This window comes from Oryzias melastigma, linkage group LG22, assembly GCF_002922805.2.
Source record: "Oryzias melastigma strain HK-1 linkage group LG22, ASM292280v2, whole genome shotgun sequence".
Taxonomy (NCBI): Eukaryota; Metazoa; Chordata; class Actinopteri; order Beloniformes; family Adrianichthyidae; genus Oryzias; species Oryzias melastigma.
This window is the reverse complement of record NC_050533.1, coordinates 14,271,056-14,292,756: the sequence shown is the minus strand read 5'-3', so window position 1 is coordinate 14,292,756 and position 21,701 is coordinate 14,271,056. Positions and strand designations below refer to the sequence as shown.

At 39.5% G+C, this 21,701-nt stretch overlaps 1 protein-coding gene across 1 annotated transcript; it reads right to left on the bottom strand.

Moving 5' to 3' along the window:
- Window positions 1-6,212: 6,212 nt before the first annotated feature.
- On the bottom strand, window positions 6,213-21,493 carry LOC112149686 (intraflagellar transport protein 43 homolog A). Its single transcript, XM_024277549.2, has 9 exons — window positions 21,052-21,493; window positions 19,187-19,285; window positions 14,438-14,508; window positions 12,733-12,765; window positions 12,322-12,368; window positions 7,721-7,793; window positions 6,981-7,056; window positions 6,841-6,903; window positions 6,213-6,570 (listed from the first exon to the last, which is right to left on the bottom strand). The coding sequence occupies exons 1-9, from the start codon at window positions 21,094-21,096 to the stop codon at window positions 6,469-6,471; spliced, it is 609 nt and encodes a 202-aa protein (XP_024133317.1). The 5' UTR covers window positions 21,097-21,493; the 3' UTR covers window positions 6,213-6,468.
- Between the last annotated feature and the right edge of the window lie 208 nt (window positions 21,494-21,701).

Genomic DNA, 21,701 nt, shown 5'->3' with positions numbered 1-21,701 from the left:
CTGTGGTGTAGCAGCACAGGCCCCGCAAGGCCTGTCCTGCAGTTCCACATCACTGCCTGCTTGGCTATTCATCCAGTAGACCCAGCAAATGAAATTATGGGAGGAAGAGCAAAGGACATTCTTTTGAAATTAATCCCATTTATGCCTAAACCCACTTCAGGTTTTTACAGTGAGGCCCCCTTTAGACGGTAGGTGCATTTACAATTAGACAGGGCCCTAGGTGGATTGGAAAATATTGTTTGTTTGGAGGGTAATTTAGAGAAATACAAGTAAAGCTTAGTTAAAAGGAATGTTAGCATACAAAAAGACAGATATTGTTTGTGTTATTGGACTTAAGTTCTTGAATTTTGCATCATTTTTTTAGCATTAATGATCAGATAAGAAAAAAAAAACACAAATGAATTATGAAATAATTTTTTTTAATAAAAAGAATAATTGCCAAACTTAAAGTATGTTTTTAAATGGTCATTTGGTATAATTGTGTAGGGTTTTAAATTTAGTCATTAAAATGTTTAATTTATATTTAAAAAAATAAATAAAAATGTTTATTTGTATATGATTACCAAGAATTAAGTTTCTCCACAGTAAAAAAAACTGAATAAATTAAATAATTAGAACTTTTTTTTTTAACAGGAAAATGTTGAATATTTTTGAAAAAGGAAAGGACAAGTAAAAAAAAATGGTAATACAAAACGTGTTTTTTTACTTTAATTTCAGATTTCACCTCTTATTTTATTTTATTTTTTAAATGGTAAAAAAAGGGCGTTGTTTTTGTCAGTTGTCTGGCAAATTCCAGTTTTATATTCTTATATTGCAGAAAGATGCAGACAGGTAAAGACAGTCTTGTTGTTGTTTTGCATCTGTTTGCGTGGAGGACAGTCAGGGGAAGCACCTGTCATCAATTAGCTCTCACGATGGATTACGGAGAAACACTGCCCCCTAGCGACGACAGAAAAAACAGTAGTTTCTGCTTGATTGAAAAGAAAATGGAAAATATGATTAAAAAGCAAAAAATGAGATAAAATAAAGGAAAACATGATTTATTAAATATATTTAGAATTTCTTGCATGAAAGAGGAAGTGAATGTATTTTTAAAATAAAACTAATTGTTTTAATCCCAAACTCAATTTATAATAAACAGCAAAAAACATTAATATTATATAATTTTGAGACCAATTTATGTTTAATAACTACTCAAGAAATTGTGTCAGAAGTCTATGGCTCTTACGATGCAAGTTACACACATCTTTAAAGTTGTGCAAGCTACACACACACAGACATTACCGCAAACGCCGGGCTGATTACAGTCAATTCACTCTCCATATTATGATCAGCACCACACCACAGCCAGACTTTAAAGGCCCCAAATTCACACTTAACATAATCTGTCCTTTGCAGGATCCACACACACACATACTGTACTTACAAACACTCAAACAAGCATTAAGAACACACACAAACTGCCACAGCCTCCTCTAGCAGGTCCCTGCCATTATCCTGTCCTCTACCCTAAACACGCAGTTTTAATTTCAAAGCCCTGATTAGCTGATGATTGCATGACAGCCGCCGACCAGGTTCCCTTTTCGCCCGGCTCCCAGACTGCAACTCAATCATGCCCAATTAGTGGGTCCCCAAACACTCTCTCTTATTAGAGGACTCATAATCGACTCATTGTGTCCTGATTTGGCAAATAAATCACTCTGGAGGCTGCTGACTCCCCCACTTCCGCCACCCCTTTTCTCTATCACCCCCACTTCTCTCCCTCGGTCTTGCACTGCCCACTCCCCTTTTAATCCTCGGGTTTGGTGGCAACGTTTTCATGCACCCTTCTCATTGGAGCTGACAGTTTGAGCAACGCCGGACTCAGTTTTTTTTTTTTTTTTCCCCCTGAAGAATGAAGAATAATTTAGCAGCGAAGGCAAGGCAGGCAGCATGTGTGTGTCCTTCTCATACAAGGTTAAAAATCCATTCCATCTGAGCAAGAAAGGGGTGAATTAAAATAAATGATGGCCAGATATTTATTGCTAGTTTGTAGATTAAGCCAAGTCATTGCAGTGGACCAGTGGGGCCTGAGCCGCCAGTAGCTCAGCCTAGTTGGGTGACCTCTCTGCCTAACTGTGGAATAACGCTCAATGTCAAATCCCATCCTGCATTTCATTTATTTGCATTCTTGTTTGTAATTATTTCTATAAATGCTCGGGACACATCAGGTCGAATGAGAATGTGAAATTATCTAGTTGCAAAATTCTTTAAATAAAGATTTAATTTATTGAAGAACACATTTAGAAAACTGAGCATTAGAGGCAAAAATATTCTCCTGAGCAGAAACACATTAAGAACTTAACTTAAGTGCATTTTGGAAAAGTTGGCTGTAGTTACTATCTGAGTTTTTTGTTTTGTGCAGTACTTCAGGATCCAACCAGAGAGATTTAAAGGCTCAGCTGCCGACTTTAGACAAACACGGAGGCCTGTGATGTGGCGCTCAGGCAGCAAATGTTGGACTGTGATTTTGGGGTCAGAATCTGAGAGGAGCTTTAGCAATGTCCTGCTGTGATGCGAGCCCCCTCCGCAAAGCTCCTGCAAAAGAAACCTCAGCCGGCTGCGCTCCTACCCAAACAAGCAGAGCCCTTTCACTTACTCTCCCCCTGCACTCCACCTCAGGGAGAAGTGTTTAGTGTGTGTGTCTGTGTTGAATGGTCATTAGTCTCTGTTTACAGGGGAGAAAGTCTGGCCAGCTGGCAGGTGACATGTGATGTGCCGTGCTGTGGTCTACCACTGTGAGACCCTGTGGCAGAGTCACACAGGCCCACCAACCCCTTTCCCCAGGCGGGCTGCAAAGACCATCGCGAGCCCTCAGCAGATGGAGCCTCCAGCGCCTCTCCTCTCCTTTTCCGCAAAGCTAAGAAGAGGTGGAGCAAGCGCTGGAGGTGGGACTGGCCCGGGCTCCCATCACAGATGCCAGGAGAAGGCTGAGACCCTGACGGGGCCCTGCTGAGAGCGTGCTGGGCCGGAACAGGTGCAGCCTCGGCCCCTCCATCCACTCTGTCAGCACCTCGGCGGTGGAGCTCCGCGCTCTTCCTGTCCTTACTCTGCCTCATTCACACACTCCAGGGGTGTTGCGGGACCACATCCAGCCCTCCCCGCACCCAGCAACATATCTAGACGACACAAATTACAAGCAGCTCAACAATAAAAAGAATAATAAATGTCCCGCCCCTTGCCTTTTGTCTTCCCCTCCGAAGGAACAAAATTACAAAGCACCGAGTTCAAGACAGACTTGACCCTCAGAGGGCAAAAACAGAGTTTGTGTTGACTCAGACGTTTTCTTCAGTCGGCCATAATGAACTCCTTAGCTGACCTCGTCGCTGCCAGGAGGCCAACAAAACCACTTTCCCATCAGCCAGTGCTTTATCGCCAACACCTACAGGAAAAAGAGGTTCTGCGGTGGACCCGGCCAACATCCTGCGTGACGGAAAGAGTTTATGGCTGGGGCAAGAGGGGAGGGTATCAGGCCCAACAGGCCACCTTGACCCGTCCCTGCACACAGAGCCCACATGAGCCTTTTTCCTGTTGCCCCCTCACCCCCAGAGTGACCTGGTCACTCCGACCGCCACTGAATTATTATCATAATTTCCCGGAGAGGCATTGCAGGGCCTCTGGACCACAGAGGCATCCATGTTTTACGGAATGTTTTGTGTTTTATTGCCTTTAAGTCACTCATAGGCCAGCGGAGAGGGCCCACAATGATAAGAAAACCACTCATGTGAAAAATGAAGGACCTTGCCTACAAGACAGAGAGGTGAGGGAAGGGAAATAATAAAATACATGACAAATGTGGAACCCGACTGTATTTCATGTTCTTCCAGCCTTCAAACATGCAGCAGAACACCAGCAAAATATATAAAAAATCAAATAAAAACAGGGAGTTATGCTTTCAATCCCAACACCAAAAAGTTCATTTTTTAAATGATTTTTAACCATTTTCCATGTCACATGCATGTCATTTCTGAGCCCTCCTGGGGTAAATAATAAAAATAACTTAATTACAAAGAAATGTATAAAAAAATAACACTTTTGTGTCACTTTTGTGATGTAACTCCCTCTCCTTTCTCACAACCCCCTGTGGGCTTCTAACAGTGCAGTAAAACTAATAAAAAAAATCTGTTTAATCTAACAGTTTCAAAGGTAAACGTCTGTTTGATCAAAAGTGGTATCGATTTGAGCGTTTGTCACATGTGGGGGACTTTAAACTAAAAAAAAAAATAAAAAAGTCTTTGTTTCAAATCAATACTGCAGCCTCTTTTGAGGTTTGTTTCAAAGAGTTCTGATTGAATACGGTTGTGTTTGCGTGTGTCGAGCATTTGTTCCGTTTGACCTTGCAAATATGTGTAACTTCATTAGTAAAAAGGTGCCATGATAGTGGGCGCTTTTCGCTGGCGCTTCACGCTGCAGACCCGCCGGGTCACTGACGGGGAACCTGTGACAGGCACGCGGCCCCCCGCTAAAATGAAACGGGCCTAATAATGCTTGAGCTTTATCCTGTCTGTCCTCACTCCTTACTCTGTGTCGGAGGGGCCCCGACCTATCTCCACATCTCCCCATTTTCTTTAATTAACGACTCAGCATATTGCTTTTGAGCCATATGGAAGGGAGATATTGAAAACAGATAAGATGTATAAACTTCTGTCAACACTACAGCATATTAGGCTGAGCTGGAAGCATATTTGCTCTAGCCTGCACGCGCTCACAATTAGCACTCAATATCAAAATACATTATGAGACCTGTCGAAGGATAGCAGGAAAACACTTAAGTGGGCCTTTACTGGATTTTTATTAAGTCTGCGCTACTTTACAGGGGGATAAAAACCCTTGCATAAACAGGCCGTAGCTTTAAAAACATACAATACAAAGCTCCATCATTAATTTGACACATGGGTCTCAACTCAAGTGGACTTGTAATGAAAAAAGGGAAACAATTATTTATTGTTAAATCTGTAAATTTGATTGGATATCACACTTATTTTGTTCAACTGGAAAATTATGGCTAAAACATAAAATCTCTTTCCTCGCTGGAAATCTTTTTGTTGTTTTTGACTTGATGTGATTGAATTCCCAGCCCCCGGACGGCGAGAGGTCATCCTCTGCCCCGCTGCAGCGTCAGGATGTACAGTAGACTCAGAGACATGGAGAGAATAAAGGAGGACAGGCAGGAAAGCAGCGGGATGAGGCGGGAGAGAGGTCACTTTGAGAATCTGGATGCGAGCACATGGCAAACAGCACTTTTGGATCCATGTCTCGCTTTAATCCTCTCTCTGATCCGCAGACGACGGGGCCAATCATTCTAGGCCGGCCCCAACCCCGTGATCGCGGGCCCTAATCTGAGTCCTCGGTCCGTCCGCGGGCCACCTCGGACAGCACCGGCTGGATGCCAGCGGAGGAGTAGCAGGCTTAGGCTTCTCCGGAGAGACAGCTAGAGGTTGTCTCTACATGGATGGGCACTTCGCAGCTCGGCGGGGGCAGGAGGAAGGGGCAACATAGCAGCTGCTCAGGGCATATGGGCAGAATTCATTAAGTCTGGCTGAACAAGCCAATTGTGAAGGCGGCAAAGATGAAAAAAAAAGTGTGGATTTGTATGTCTGATGGAGACCGCAGATCACTCACAGGCACAAACATTCTGAGCACGGGTATCCCAGATGAAACCTGAGAATTCCAAACTAAGAAAGCTGATTTGAGCTCTGCTAAATTGTGTGCTACATTGTGTCCTTGAGGGCTTCCCTGTGCATCTCCAAATGCCACCAGACTGATCTCTGCCACGCAAATAAACTTAATCACAATCTGTAAATGTTACAACCCTTCCCTCATAGACCTTCCACGACTTTGGAGGTCCGCATTTATATTCAGACGCATGAACCAAAGACACGATTCAATGTTGATACATACAATCAGCACGTCTGAAGCGCCACATGCAACATATTTAACAAACTGAAGGGAATTAGAGCCGTTTGAGCCGCTTTAACAGGCCTGTGCAGAATTGGCTCGCCACTTTGAGAAAGATTCTCTTGATTCAGTAAAAAAAAAAAAAAAAGCATAATGTATGTTAATCCCCCAGGTGTCAATCGGAACTCTGTTCAATGCATTTGAGATAATAGTGAAGACGGGGCTGTTCCTATCGAAGAGCTGCAAGATAAAGTCAATGGTAGAGTCAATAACAATAAGGTTGTAGGCTTTAATGAGGAATGTTAATTTAAACACAATCAAGTGGATTTCAGCTTAGCTCATTATCAACCTTGGACTTGTATGTTGATAATGTTGTCAGTACAGAGAGGGCATGTTTATCTGTGACTGCTATTTTCACAGGGGTTAATATACACAAAAAGTGACAATGAAAAAGGTAACAAAACAGTTAAAACATGTATAAAAATACAACTCTTTGTAAAGAAGAAAAAACTTTAATTAAAGAATCCAAAGTCACTTCAGGCCTGGCTCGCCACTCTCTCCTTGATCCCATTCAATCAGCAGCTCCGAGGACACCTCTGTAAACAGATGATCCCAGTCCCAGCTCACATCATCCTGGAGAGCAAGGAGGAGCACAACGGAGGCCGGGAGCAGGAGTTTAAGAAGCAGAGGGGAAACACACCAAGAAGGAGAGCAATAGGAAAAGCAGAGAGCAAGGAGAGGAGAATGGGGGGGAAGGAGAGCAGAGGTTGTTAATGTACACATCATAAATCTTGATTACCTGAGAGACAAGAGTGGCAGCCTCCGCTGGTGCTTTCAGAACAGCTGGGCAGTCCTTTATGTGGAGCTAAGGAGCTATATTTATTAAAAAGAAAAAAATCTCACCTCTTTTACCTCCTGCTCTGGAGCTAAAACCTTAGTGAGAAGCTTCAAGTCGATTTCTCCGTCCTGAAGAAGGAGAGATGTGAAAAGTTCCTGATTTTCAGTAACTGATGAGCACCACAGAACTAAAAAGAATGACTTACTAAAGTTTGGAAAGCAGAATAGTGCTTGAGATCGTTGTCCAGATCTCTGTAGGTCATCACCTGGCTCACATGGATACTGAGAGTACAGAGAAGTGACGGAAACAAGCCAAAAAAGAAAGAAATAAGCCTTTATTTGATCAGATCTGAGAAATATCTTTAGATAAGTTTGAGGTTTCCTCTAAAACGAGCTTCAGAACTCCAAGTAAAGACCACAGAGAGAAAAAGATGGTTGCCAACTGTTAAACGCCTCAAATTGAAACCCAGCTGCTTATCAGTGGGTTGAAATTAAGTGGGGGGGGCTCTGAAAGTGGCCGGGACCTAGCAGCGCATGCCAGTCCTACTTACTGCACATTATACGCTACATTGCCCCTGCAATGAGTTCAATGTGGATATTATCTCTCACAGAGAGCAAGCCCCAGCCTAATAACCTCCACCACTGTCATAGCCTTGCTACACTGTCGACACATGTCGCCGTGTCTCTCACTGCCCTGTAAATCAGAGGACCCGGGTAGTGCGGGCCCTGGAAACGGAGTTGCATAAATCACATCAAACTGTTATTTCTCTATTTCAGACGCATAAAGCAAGGCACACTGCCACGTCGCAGTCCCCACAGCAGCCCGCTGATAAGTATCCAGCGCACGGTCAGAGGTTAACTGTCACCCGCCTGTCTGGGACGCACAGTTCATATTTATTTGAATCTAAAGTGGTTGAGGGGAAAAAAAAATGACTTTAAGGAGCACCTTGGTGGAACAGCGACCTGCATCGTCAGATCTTCTTCCTGCACTTCATCAAGGTCCGGAATCACAGGAATATCTGAGAACAGAAGCAATATGATCGTATCTGGGAAAGCGTCAAGACTAAAGTTAATGCTTATCAATGCATAAATAGTTATGTTGTCCAGCGTGAGGCTGCTGGAGGTGTGTGGGTCTGCGTGTGATCCGCGCCGTGTGACACTTTCTTTTCTCTCGCTGCCTCATAAGAGCTGACCTGTCACAATAGCCATGCGGCTATGAATATTCAGCAGGCCAGGCAGCCGCTCATCCTGCTGCGAGGAGGGAGGGGGGGTATGCTGGCCAGGGGCTCCCCCAAGAAAGCCACCCCCCCTCCTCTTCCTGCTACCTTAGCATTTGGGCCCTGTCAGCGCCACAACCCCCAGGACCCACGGTGGCCAGTAGGCCGACCTCCACGTCCACTCTGCCACTCCGACTGGGGCCGCATCCAGCCATGTGCAGGAGTATTTCGTCGCGGGCCCATCTGTGAGGGGTCGGAAGTCACCGGGCGGCCTGGCAGGGGCTGCGGGTGGCAGCCGCCAGCCCGCTGCTCAAACAGTGGGAACCCACTTTAATTGGCAAAACGCAACAGGACAGAGTATGGCTCTGCTCCCAAGAAGGACAGGGCAAACCATCACAACGGTTCTCAGACTGACACGTGAAAGCTTGAAAGCAACACAGAGGGACTGGTAGCAATATATGCTCATTTTTTTAAATAACTTTTTTGAGAAGTAGCTACAGCCAAAGTTATTAAAAAAGTAGTTTTTATCTTTTACCAGATACTTCCAGACAGGGAAGCAAACTCCCCCCTTCAAGGACTACAACCAATTGATGGAGACAGAGAACGAGGAAAAAAGAAGCTGGACGGCTGGACTGCATGAAGACGGTTGTCAGTAATCTCTAACCACACTACTGCACCCCGAGGGGAAAGTCAATAGAGCAGCTAAATAGAGGTGAGGAGATGGAAGTCTGAATCTGATGTGAGGAAATATCTCAGCATCTGTGTCGCCACTCCTTCAAAATAACCGCTGAAAATAAACCGTTTGAAAACCGTGTGTGGTGTGAAAACTGAAAAAAGTATTTCATTGCAGACTGGTGGATTAAAAAGTGGGACAAGAGTTTCACACACGATCGCAAACCTTTTTTTTGCCGATGACTCATTTCTTTTTTTTTTAATTAAACCCAATTAAAAATGCCATGCTCGTTTAGCTGCTGACAAGATTCATCTGTGTTTCTGATATCCAAATAAATGCAGGCGCGGGTATTTCATATTCATGAGGCCCTGGTGACACTTTGTCCTCTCATTTACAAAGCACAGCGTTCAGCAGAATCCGTCCCCCCTGGACTCCCAATCAAATTTAATGGTCTTAGTGCAATGACATCAAAAAGCTTTGCCTTCCAGCTCTGCAAAAAGCTACCTGGGTTGTCTATGTGTCCATTGCTCACCTTTTTTATTTTTTTTAAACTTCAGCTACTAACACACTTCATGAGAGTTCAATGTGAACCACAGATCATATGCTGTCTATATGCAAAGTTTGTTAAAAATAATAGAACAAGAGTTTTAAATGGGTTTTCCAGCTCAATCTATTACAAGAGGTCAACAAGGCTGTTCGAGGTGCTGCAACCAGGCGTCTTCCTCTAAAGCAGAGGGCGACTTCATCATCCTCGGGGAAGCACACATCTCATTCCACCACTTCCTGCGCTCAGCTGGACGTGCATCAAGGTGGCTTTTGTCTGAGCAGGAGCGGGCCACGCGTATCCTTATTACAGAGTCACGTCCGGCTTCCTCGCTGAAGCATGTAAATATCAAAAGGGGATAATTTGCTGCGAATGTACACATACTCCCGGTGGGCGCATTCCAGTCGGCGACTTTGAAGAAGAGGACATTTCTGCGCACCACTTGTGCTCCGGTAATCTGAGTCCGGCCAAATTATTACCTAGGCGCAAATCCCTCTGAAAGGGCTCCTAAGACAATATTCAACTCATCGAAGTGTAAGAGTGAGACATGAAACAGATGATTGTGTTTGGGAGGCTGGGGCTATTTGAAGGGACCAGCAGGGCGCTGCAGGGGCAGCTGATGGGAGAGGTGGGAGCAGGGAGCCGGACAAGCCTTCTCTCTGCAGGTCCCTCTGCTTTTAGCCAGGAGACATAAGGGATAAGGGTTGGGGACATAATCAAGATTGCAGGGGCTATCTCACTAACCCTCAGCACTGTAATTTCCAATGGCCCTGCCTCCAGCTCTGTATTAAGAGGTCTCCCTTTACAGAGTAATAATCTTTCCAAAACCAGCTGTCTGTACTTTTTATTCAACTGGCTATTCATGGACTGCAGCTCTGATTTTTAGTTGTTCTGTTTCATGTCATTCCAGTTATTTTGTTCATACAAAACTTAAAATCATGTTTGAAAATACTAAATAGTTTGTAACATTCGATGTTGCACAGCTGCAGAAGAAGCGATCGGGATCAAAAATGTCAGTTGTTAATTTGTCCAGTGCTAATATCTCGGACACGAGGGTCTGCGTGCTCTTCGGTAAAAGGAGGCGAGCGCAGCATGCTAACCGCTCTCTTCGGTGACTGTTTGACCGATGACTGTGAAACAGAACAATTATCTTCAAGATCACCTCAAAGAAACATCCAGCCTCAGTTCTCACTCTGTTTGGTGGGAGCCCAAAGGTCGCTCAGTCAGAGCAGCAGAGCTAGCAACACATCTGTATTCTGCAGCACCTATCTGACACTGTGCGTGCATGCAAGTGTGTTTGTGTCTGTCATTCCAGGTGGAGGCAGCTGTGAGGCTTTCCATTAGCTGTGGGTTTAATGTTACAGTTCTATACATGGATGCTTGCATTTAAAGAATGCAATTTTTATTAGAAATGTATTTCTTGTTGCTACATGCTGGGAAAAATGTATTTCTATATAAAAAAAATTAAAAATGAATTTTTTTTTCATATTTCTCTGTTTTAAAGTTGAAAATAAGAATCCATTCTCCTTCGTTTATTTTCAAAAGTTACTTTTTTTGGTTCTTATTCAGAGTTTAAAGGTCAGAGAGGTTATTGCATTTATGAATGTCAGAGATGGACAGGATAACCATCCAGAACATCCCAGAATTTCTCCATCTGAGTCACCCTGAGGGGTTTTTGGGAATTGATAAAAGATACTTACACAGAAGGACCCACATTCACTGTAAGTCTGTTGCTCTCCTTTTAATGCAAATCACACCTTTAATTCTGCAAACAAAGTTTAGTCTGAGGTAAAACTGCCTGTAGCTATTTCCAGGAGTATCAGTAACCTGGAGTTATGCGATTCTCTGAAAATAATCTACTATGAGTTTAAGGAGAGAGTTAGCATGCTGAAACATTGTCCGTTTAACTGGAAATAATTAGTTTTCATTACTGCTCATGAGACTATCACATTTTGAGGAGTATAAGTCAGTTTTTTTGCATAGGTTGACATAGAGATGCAACTTATACTCGAGTGCAACTTATTTATGTTTTTTTCTTCTTCATTTGGCTGTTGTTACATTTAGTACATACATGTGGTAATTTGTTGAAAATAAAGGTAATACATAATATGGAAAAGGACATATAATGCCAAAAAAAGTTGGTATTTGCAAAAATTTTAAATATAATCTTTGGATATTATTTTTTAAGTTTAAGAAAAACTTAATGACAACAATATAGTTTTTTTTATTTGTTTGTTAGTTTATTAGGGTCTTGAGATGGACAGTCAAACTGTCCAGCATATACACCACTTTCATCAGGCAGTAATTGACTAGTAAGGGTGTGTATTAGCACGTATGTCATATTACGAAACGTAACCCAATATATCACAAGACAGTATCAGACAATATTTCATGATATATATATATTTTAATTATGACATAAGATTTAACTGAATATTAATGCATGTTTCACATTAGTAAAATAGTAAAATTCACGTTATTTAATGATCAGAACATTAAGTACTGCAACAGTTTCTCATAAACAAGTTGCTTTTAAGTAAGCAAATTCATGGTGCTTTGCTTTTGGTAATTTAGGAAATACTTGAGTGGAAAACAAATGGTAAGACTAAACTACATGTTTGCTTTTGAATAATTCATTAAAGATCACCTCATTTTTTTGTTTTAAATATTTGATGATATTTTTATGTAAAACACTTTGAGTGACACCAGTTGGAAAAAGTGATATACAAATAAAGAATGATTTGATTTTGATTGCTGGCTAGGATTCAGCATTTCCCTTAAAGGTGTATGGAAAATGGATGAATGGACGGATAGTTTATAAGGAACACTGAGATCTATAAACAAATTCATCTTGGTACAAATAATTGTACGCAAGCTATGATTTCCCCCAACTTACTTAGTGGCTAAAAGTAAACTTGTAGATCCTGAATCCACGCAGGATTTAGCCATAAATATGGCATGAGCATCACTGAAAAGCAATGATCTGACTGTCTGCTTATCTGCTCTATTTTCAAAAGATAAATGTGCGGGAGAGGTACTGGAGAGCTCCTTCTGTGCCCGTGAGGAGACATCACAAAGAGTGGGGAATCGGGGGGGTGTAAGGGTGCTCTTACCTCCTTCATCATCTGATCCTTTGGGGGTTTGTGGTCGCAGGCGATGGCTGTAGGAACAGGAAGTGTGAGCGTATGAGTTACGGAATGCTTTCAAAACTCATCCTGACAGTGAGGTCATGCTGGGGAGTCTGAGGCGACGGAGCTGGCTCGCAGGCTTGGCTTTGATGATGTGCCCATTTTTGTTTATTCCCCAACAACTTGAAGAACAGATGAAGCTACGCTGTTGGGGCTGGAGACAGGACTGGATAAGCTTTGTTTGTGTGTAACAAGTCTGTCACTAAACCCAACTTTAACCAATTTTATTTAACAAATGTTGTTGCAGTCAAATGTTTATATAGAACCATGTTAATAAAACTGACAAAGTACACCTATTTTTAGATAAAAATGCAAAACAAATGCATGTGAACTTACTCCTCTAAGTTCTCTGCATGTCTTCTAGAAGATCTGTAAAAATCACAGGAAATAGCATTTTAGCAACACGTCACAATAAACTCGATCACATCATTTTGACCTTTTATGAAACTCTTCCTAATTGTTCAAAAATTTCTTCATATGCACCTAATCTTGGCAATTCAACTTCATTGACAGCTAAAGAAGTTGCTATATTTCTTTTTTTTTATATAGTTTGACCAAAATGATTTTCCTGGAACTGCTGGTTGTGTAATGCCCCCTTCTGGGCAGTTTTCCAGTTCTGCAACCGTCTTTCTCCGTTCCTCCAAATTTGGTGGAAAACATTCACAAAAAAAAATAAAAATCATATTTTTTGTTAATAAAAGGCATCCAATAAATATGTTGAATTTTAATATATTAATTGCAATATTCCAGATTTTTTTACAACCTTATACAGTTAATAAAAAATATGAAAAGCTAAATAGATGAAAGTAAACTACTCAGGATAACCACCTGTATTATTTTACATTCAATGAACTATCACAAAATAATTTCTTTTTTGCCCCCCATTTTTAAACTCAGTTTGACACTGTACCAAAAATCACAAATGGACTTTCCAGGCTAGGCATGGATGAGCTGAAGAAGCCTACCTGCCTGCCCTTGAACTGTGTCCTGTCTGGGGGGCGGGGGTGGCGACACTTAAGACACATTACAGGCCCCTTGATTAAGACTCATGTAAGGCAAAGCGATAGACATGGTAAAACTGTCTGGAAAAAGTTGTTAGGGATAAAATATATTGTGACAACCTAGTTTCAAAGGTTCATCAATAAACTGACAGATCATTTAGTGTCAATTACAAGTGATAGATCTACAAATCCTGGGATTTCTGCGCCTGGATTAGTGGGAGGAGGGCGGTGGTGATTGAGCATGAGGGGTGACATTGAAAGGAAAAGTCCTTGCTGGTTCCAGTGGGGACCATTACTTACTTTGTTTCAGAAAGGATCAATGCACGTGCAAACCCCCTTTACACCTCCTGTGTTTCAATCACTGTGAGGCTCGGATTCAAACGCGGTTGCGCAAAAGCGGGCGGTACAACACGCTGACCTTCTGTTTGAATGGAAAGATCCATTGAGTTTGCTGTTTTTCCTGCACTAACGGTGCAGCAAACTACGTAAATAAGCACAAGTGACTCCGCCCGTTTACTTCAATGAATCCTCTGTGTTCTCATTTGCATTGAAAGAAAGCAGAAGTGGCAGGAAGAAGAAGAAAAGCGTGCTTTCTGGTTTATTAAAACATCTCGTGTTCAGTCGAGTATTGAGATCTGGAATTGTTAGTTGTGGATCAAAACCTGTGGCGAGCACTTTCCATCTGTTTCAAATATTTCAGGAATCCTCCATGTCGTGCTCCCAGTGTAAAGAGCAGACTGCAGTGGTAAGGGGTGATAAAGTGGCTTGAACCCCCGTGATGAAGTGTCTGGCTGACTAACAGTGCCCTCCTGTGGCTGATGCATTAACCATGTCAATTACTGCCTTGCTCATAGATGAAGACGAATGGAGAGTTGCCCGCTCAGAGGTTCCCTCTAACCTTGTTGATGCACAGGCTCAGTGCCAAATATGCACTGATAAATAAACTCATTCAGCAGTATGAGGGTTCATTAATAACACATAACACAGACTCGCAGTGTCCACTTTGAAGGAGACGAGGGGGTGGGAGTGACGATACGTACTTGGCAGAACCCGATCCAGAGCTTTCTTCTGCCCAGCCACCCTGTCGCCGCGCTGGCTTTGGAGGGGGGCCCTGGAGAAAGACAGAACTTCATTGAATTTTGACTTTAAATATCAGTGAATCCTAATTTTGGAATTCATTTTGACAATTTTTTGAATTTTTTTCAATAATTGAAGCTCAATCTCATGATGTTTACTCTGATTTTCTGTCAAATCAATCATTTTTTTAAATTAGCGGAGATAGTTTGTCCTTTTTATGACTTTTAAGGCTTATAAAAAGCAACTTGTGTCCAACAGGATAATTAAAAGGATAAATATTCAAGAAACCAACATGAAAAAAGAGTATATAAAGAATTAAGTAAACAACAAGGATAAATAAAATAGTGACCAGAGGTAAGAAGAGTTGTAGCTCTGCTTCAACATAATTTAACTCCAAAAACAGTAAAAAAATATCTTTCATATACTAATTCCAGTAAAAGTAAAAAGCGTCCCCATTTATGATTAGCAGTTTGAACATTATGTCTAATTTAATGATCTAAAAAAAGCTGTCCATGTGATTTTCTTGTTATCAATCATAACAAATGTCAACATTTTAATGGATAATGAAAGTAATAGCTGATGTGTAACAGATTTTAATATAAAATGAAAATAAATAAATAATAAAAATAGTAATAACTGTTGTGGTTCTTTATAACCAATTTTCTTAATAAAAAGTATTTTTTTTTGTAAGACTATGTTTTTTTCAAAAAGTTACTCTTATAGATGTAACTCGTTGAGGGTGACTTTTTGATCTACACTTAAATATTTATGTCTAGTTTAATTAATTTTATTACAAAACTAACTTAATAGTAACTTTTTTCAGTGTGATGTAACTTTTGTTAGGACAATAATTCTTGAATCACTCTTGCTGAGTCATTAATCTCGAAAACATCTTATTTTATGCTAAATCTGTAATGATATATTTATATGATATAAGACGATAGTTATATTTTAACTCAATACAAAACTTCTAAATTTAAATTTTATTTGGGAACTGTGAGCAGTCTTGTTTTAAGAAACCAACTTGCTTCCCGGTGATTTGGGAAAAGTTTTTTTTAATCATAACAGTACAAATTTTTGGAAAAAATGTACATGTAACCTTCAAGAGGAATTTGTCATAAAATGTGTAATTCTAGTGTTTCTTTAAATGATTATTTCCACAAAATAAGAATAGCTGAAGTAATTTGATATTTTTTTAGGAAAAAACTTATAAATACAACTATTTTGAAGATTTTAAATCAGAGTGCTGCACTCAACAAGGTACCTGTCTTATAATTACCATTTTAATTATTTAATTTGAATCAATTTGTTTTAATTAATTGAATACTTTATTTATTTTGAACACATTTGGTACTGTCATGTCTTTTTTTATGTTTCCACTCTCATGCCTTTTATCTATTCTTTGCTGGAAAGCTGTTGTAACTGAACTGCCCTTGGTGGATTAATAAAGGATTATATCTTTTTTTTAGCAACACAAACATGTTCTAAGACATTTCCAATCACCAGAGCATTAAGATATAATATGAGGCTAAAAGCTAATTTTAATACTTAATTTAGTCTTAAATGGGCAGGAAATCACAACTTAAGAGAAATCTTCCTGGGACAAATTCTACTCATTCCATCTGCCACTATTTTCACCTATAATGGAAAACTTCTTGGTTGTGTCCAAATTCTTTGATTTCCTTCTTATTGCACTGTAAAGTGCTCACCTTTTTGTCATTGTGACCAAACCTAAAATTCCAAGATCTATTGTCCTGGAAATCTCCTAGAAGTCTCTGTGAAAAACTGGTGTGCATTAATGCTCTCTAGATTGGGGAATAAAGACCGTTTAAAAAACGTATATATGTTAATTGTTATAAATCATCCATGTTTTCATCATCAGAATAAAATAGATTTATTAATGATTTTCATAAAATGCTCATTTTTATTAGGTTTTTACTTTGGTAAATACGTGAGTAGTGAGTATGTGTCTGAATTGCATTAAAATCTGGAGCACTGGAAAGTCCCGTAGTATAGAGTCTTTTAGGGGTCAGGGAGTAGAGAGGGAATTTGGACTTTTGAACTTGTTTTGAAAGGGACATTTTTTCGGTGTAGGGTCGCCTGAACCCTATTTGTCTGACAAAACATCTTAAAATGCATAAATGGTAAACAATCTACATGTTTACACGCTCTATCATTGATATTCAAGCTGTGGGAAATATATACGTCTGACCCAAAAACAGATTTTTCTTAAAGTTTTTCCTTCTGAAAATAGCACGCTTCTTGATCCTGAGAGCAGCGCTGGAATGGAGGAATTCCTCAGGGAATATAAGTGTGGAAGTTGACCACTATAGACAAATGTGTTGGAAATGAAAAAGGTTCGGCGTTCCCTCATTACTAAATTGGGTCTGCAAAGGACAATGTGTTCCTGATGAATTTATTTCATTTATGATGAAAGGAGAAATAATCTTTCATGACTGGTTCCTTTATCGAAACCATTTATAAATTTAAATGTCACCATTAAGTAAGGCAGAGAAAGAGGGGGGGGGGCACTCTGCTCCAGTATATTACTATTAATCAGGAGAGCCAAGGCTGAGCAAGCTCTCTCAACTTTGTGTGATTAGTAACCGTCTCTTTAATAAGAACCGAGATTATTACAATGACAACTTTCTGAGCAGGATTATAAAATTCCTCCAAGTGATCTCTAGTATTTTTATTATTTTTTTTAACTATAAGTTATTTTCAGGAGAGACAAGATAATGAGGTCAAGCGCCCTTGCGTGAAATATTTTTATCATCTGCTATTTTTTATTTTCTCTTGACAAAAATGGAGAAGATCATCAGTGTCCTGAGAAACCAAACAAATTTCCGCTTGTAAATCTTCATGACCAAATATGAACCTGACAGTTGTAGTAAAATAGTTTGGGGCTGCTCGGGGCAATTAGCTTATGGTTTCTAATTTAAGGTTCTCTGCTGGGCTCTATATGCGATTTAAGAGCCCATAAAAGTAACTTTTTACTTTAAGCAATGCCAAGAATGTGACCAATCATTTGGGTATTCTAGACAGGAGAGGGTCAGAAGCAAAAATAAAAACGCCTGTCATTGCACGACACTCTGGAAAAATGTATTGCATGTGCACAGCAGGTCAGAGGGGGCGTGAGAATATGGGTTCATACATTAGGGAAGTTGGCCTAATTTGGAAAGAATTGCCTAAAGCGTGTGCATTACTGGGATTTTTGCTTTGGGAATGTTGGCCTGTTTACAGTCCAGCAGAGCAGAGATGTGACCAATTCCAGAAATGCCGACAATAGAAACGCCATTTCCTCCTATTTGACCTCTCTCATAATGTTTAGTCTTACATGTTAACTTCTAAATTTACCATCAGTGTTTTTTGTTTTTTTTTAAGAGTTCACAGGGGAAAAAAATATTCACTGACTCTACAAGGAGTGGCATCAAAGTTTTAAACTATATCAGGAGTTATGCACAAAAAAGCACTTCAAACACTTGCATGCAAATATTGTCAGCATTTTTAAAAAAATGTTTTGGTATGTTTTTTTCTTGTTTATTGAACTGGAACAACACTAAAGAAAAGTCAAATCTGACAAAAAAATTACACAAAAAAAATTAGACTGGACAAAATGATTGACACTTTGTCAGAACTGTAAGATACTATTTCTTTTCAAGCATGCAGTCCTCCTGTAATTTGTATTTGGACACATTTGGCAAAAAACAAGTGTTACCACCACTTAAAATGTAAAAATGGAGGACTGAATTACTTTTGCTGTGTGTTAAACTGAGCATTACAGACAAAAATGTGCAGAGGTGTGTGAGGATTTAAGAGACAGAATTGTGGAAAAACTTGAACTATCTTGAAGCTGCAAGTTCACCTCAGGAGAACAACATCTTCTGGTGTTCAAAGTCATCAAGAGGTTTACAGCGAACAGCCTTGTAGCTAACCTACCTGAACGTAGATGAAAAGACAAAACAAATGACAAATTACAACAAAAGGTTTGTTCCAATGGTGGATTAAGAACTTCCTAACTAATTCAAGCTGATCTGCAACTGTTGCCATCTGAAAGAAAAGATATGCTGCCAGGAATTAAAAGAAAAACTGAAATCCTTCTGGCAGAGAGTAAGAAAAAAGTGTATTTTTTTGGTAAAGGACATTATAGTACAACAGTTAGAAGAAAACAGCCTTTAAACTTGAAGAATCTGGAGCAAAAGAAGAAAATTCAAGAAGAGGTTTAAGAAACTCATTTATGGGGACAGGAGGGGACTTTTTTTAATGCTGCAACCTTATATTAAGTTGAGAATGTCCACATTTTATTAACATTTTAGCTATGTTTAATTTTTCTTCACAGCTTTTTTTAATGTGTGTTGTTCCAGTAAAAAAAGTGAATACCAAAACATTTGCAAGCAGAACTTTCTAGACATTGCCCAATAGAATTGTTAATAATTTTGGCCATGACAGTATACTAACATATTTTTAGCTAGGGGAGTAACTATTTCATGTAATCTAAAAGTAAGCAAACGTGTGAAAACAAGTTAAAAAAAAAGGCATCTAAAAACTGTAAATGTGTTTAAAGTGAAGGTTTAAGAGGCAAATGTCAAATACAGTCAGGCAACCCACCTCGTCATCATCATGTGATTCATGTACGGGACAAGACAAAGCAGTTATTGCATTGGGAGATGTTTAGACAACAGACACGCAGGTGTTATCAGTAGATGACATACTTCTAATGATGCAGAGGTGGATGACTTCCTTCCATGGCGAGAATCCTCAAATGACGATTGGTTTGCCTGAGGACGAGCTCTTCGTCCTGATTTAGCAACCTGGAAAATATCAACGAATTTAGGAAAAAAAATGTTACAAATTATTTGCACGTTTGGCTTTAAGCTTGCCATGATACATGAGTTTGTAATAGAAATGCATCCATCTATTAAGATATTTATGGGAATTAAGGGGCTGCTGGAGCCTATCCCAGGAACCATGGGGGAAAAGTGGCATGACCAGGTCACGAGTTCATCATAGGGTCATCCAGACAACCATTCACTCATCCCTAAGGGGCAACTTAGAGCCACTAATGTCTAACCTGAAAACCTAGTGGGAAATTATGTGAATCTGAGGCGGAATGATTCACTCAGGACTTGAAAAAGGGGCATTTTACTATGAAGTGACAGTGACAACAACGCCACCACCATACCTTACAAGGAAAAATCATGTTAGGTAACATTTAAGATGAGATTTAAAAATATCACTAACACAAATAGTAAGCCATCTTATGCTGAATTGTGTTAATTTTTCAAAATACAAAAGTGACTTATTCACAAATATATGGGGGAAGGGGTTTACCCTCTTTAGATGTCCAGAGCTGAAAATAACCTTCGATTCTTACTCGGAAATGGATGTTTTCCCAAATGAAAAAAAGTGAAGGAAATAACAAGAAATAAAGAAAAACAAAATAACCGAGTAGCATACATAGCCTAATGGAAAAGGTGATTTTTTTTTTTTATTTTGTTTGCAAAAAATAATGATAGCAGGCCTAAGGAAATACCTAAATTTACCAAAATACCCAGAATTAAAAAAAAGTCTAATCTTTTATATATTATATTTGCAACAATCAATCTGTGTGAAGATTTTAAATTAGTTTATGAACATGTTGTTTATGGATATTTTATCCATGGTAAATGTAACACAGAAAAAAAGAAAAAGTTACTTTATTTATAATTAGGCTAAATATTACATGCAAAAAGTGTTTTCTTTTTAGAAAGAAATGACAATGTATAGAAAATTGTATACTGCACTAACAAAAAATCTGTTCAAAAACATTGAACTTTGGTCTTATTTGAAACTTTAGAAGAGTCCTTTTTAATTTTAACGGTCTGTTCTTTTATTTTTATCTTTTAAATGTTATTGCTTTAATGAATTTGCTTTGCTATTTACCCTCCTTGTAAGTTAGACTAACATTGTTGTTACTTTACTTATGCCCTCTACTTGTGTTTGCGCCTAGTTTGAAGCATATGTACAACATGAAATGGTGTGCCGCTGTATGAAATTATGTTTGTATTTGTCAATAAGATTTAAAAGGTTAAGTTATTTAACCCTAGCGTAGTTTAAGTTTTTTTTCTTCTTCTTCTTTTTTTTTCTTTAGTAACAGTGCTCCCTCTGTAACGTTGATACAACTCATAAGAGTTTGGTATACCATTTAATTTAGGTGAAATGCAGAAAGCCCAACGATATCGCTACAAGAAATCACAACAAAAGGTGCATGTCGGGAAATGTTTAGCTAGGATAGCTAACCATTTCATTAAATATTGACTCAAATACACATCTGTCGGCTCCTGTAGCCAACAAACAACAAGAAATTTTCTAACTGGGTCGCAGACCATCTCAATAAAAGGTAAACTACCTGTTACACTAACTAACTTTAGGACCTACAGTAAACCATTGACAAGTAAGCTAGCTAGCTAGCTAGCTAGCTAGCTAGCTTACTTGTCTAACTTGTTTAAGTGCGCCTTTAACCTGTTCAGTAGCCCACAAATGTGCAAATGCATGCGCCTCTCCGCCTGTCATGTACGAATTTGAACATACTGCTTACGTTTTTGGACGCTCCACCGTAATCAAGTTGAAAGTTGTCGTCCATTTTTCTCCTGGGTTGAGGAGAAAAACAGAGATGCGCTCCTGTTTGACGCTAAAGCGTAACATGGCAACAACGTCCATAGAAACACCAATCAGCGCGCGAATCCCAGTTAGTCAAGAAGCAGTCAGGAATTCAATTAAAGCACACACCAATTAATTTAAAATATTATGTACCTGACCTAAAAGTATATCATGTCACACAGTTTAATTAATAAAAATAAAATAAAATAAAAACTTTAAAAATTGTATGTGGCTAAAAAAAAAAAAATCAAAATTATTTGAGATAATCTGAAGAATAAAAGCAAACATGTGAGTCATATTTTTATTCTTCATTCATAGAAGAGTAAAACATGTCACGAACGAAGTTACCATATTTCCCCGCTAGATGTCAGTGTTGTGCATGCTTTTAAAAACAGACGCCTCATTGAACGGTAGCGCTCAAAAGCGGATCAGGTTGCACTTCTGTGCACATTCAGTACACCTCATAAACGTTGCTTCACCATCTGCATTTGTACTTTCCATCAAATACAACTTTTTATGAGTATAATCCTTCCATAATATTCGAATATATCGGCTCATTGTCGCCTGTTTTGATATTTTAGACTTCCT

What these genes read in the sequence shown, in the direction of transcription:
- LOC112149686 (XM_024277549.2), bottom strand. Translation starts at nt 21,096, where the DNA reads ATGGACGACAACTTTCAACTTGATTACGGTGGAGCGTCCAAAAAC. An exon ending in CCACCTCTGCATCATTAGAA is followed by an intron (nt 14,509 to 19,186) that starts GTATGTCATCTA and finishes GTCTTTCTCCAG; the next exon opens with GGCCCCCCTCCAAAGCCAGC. An exon ending in CAGGTCGCTGTTCCACCAAG is followed by an intron (nt 7,057 to 7,720) that starts GTGCTCCTTAAA and finishes CTGTACTCTCAG; the next exon opens with TATCCATGTGAGCCAGGTGA.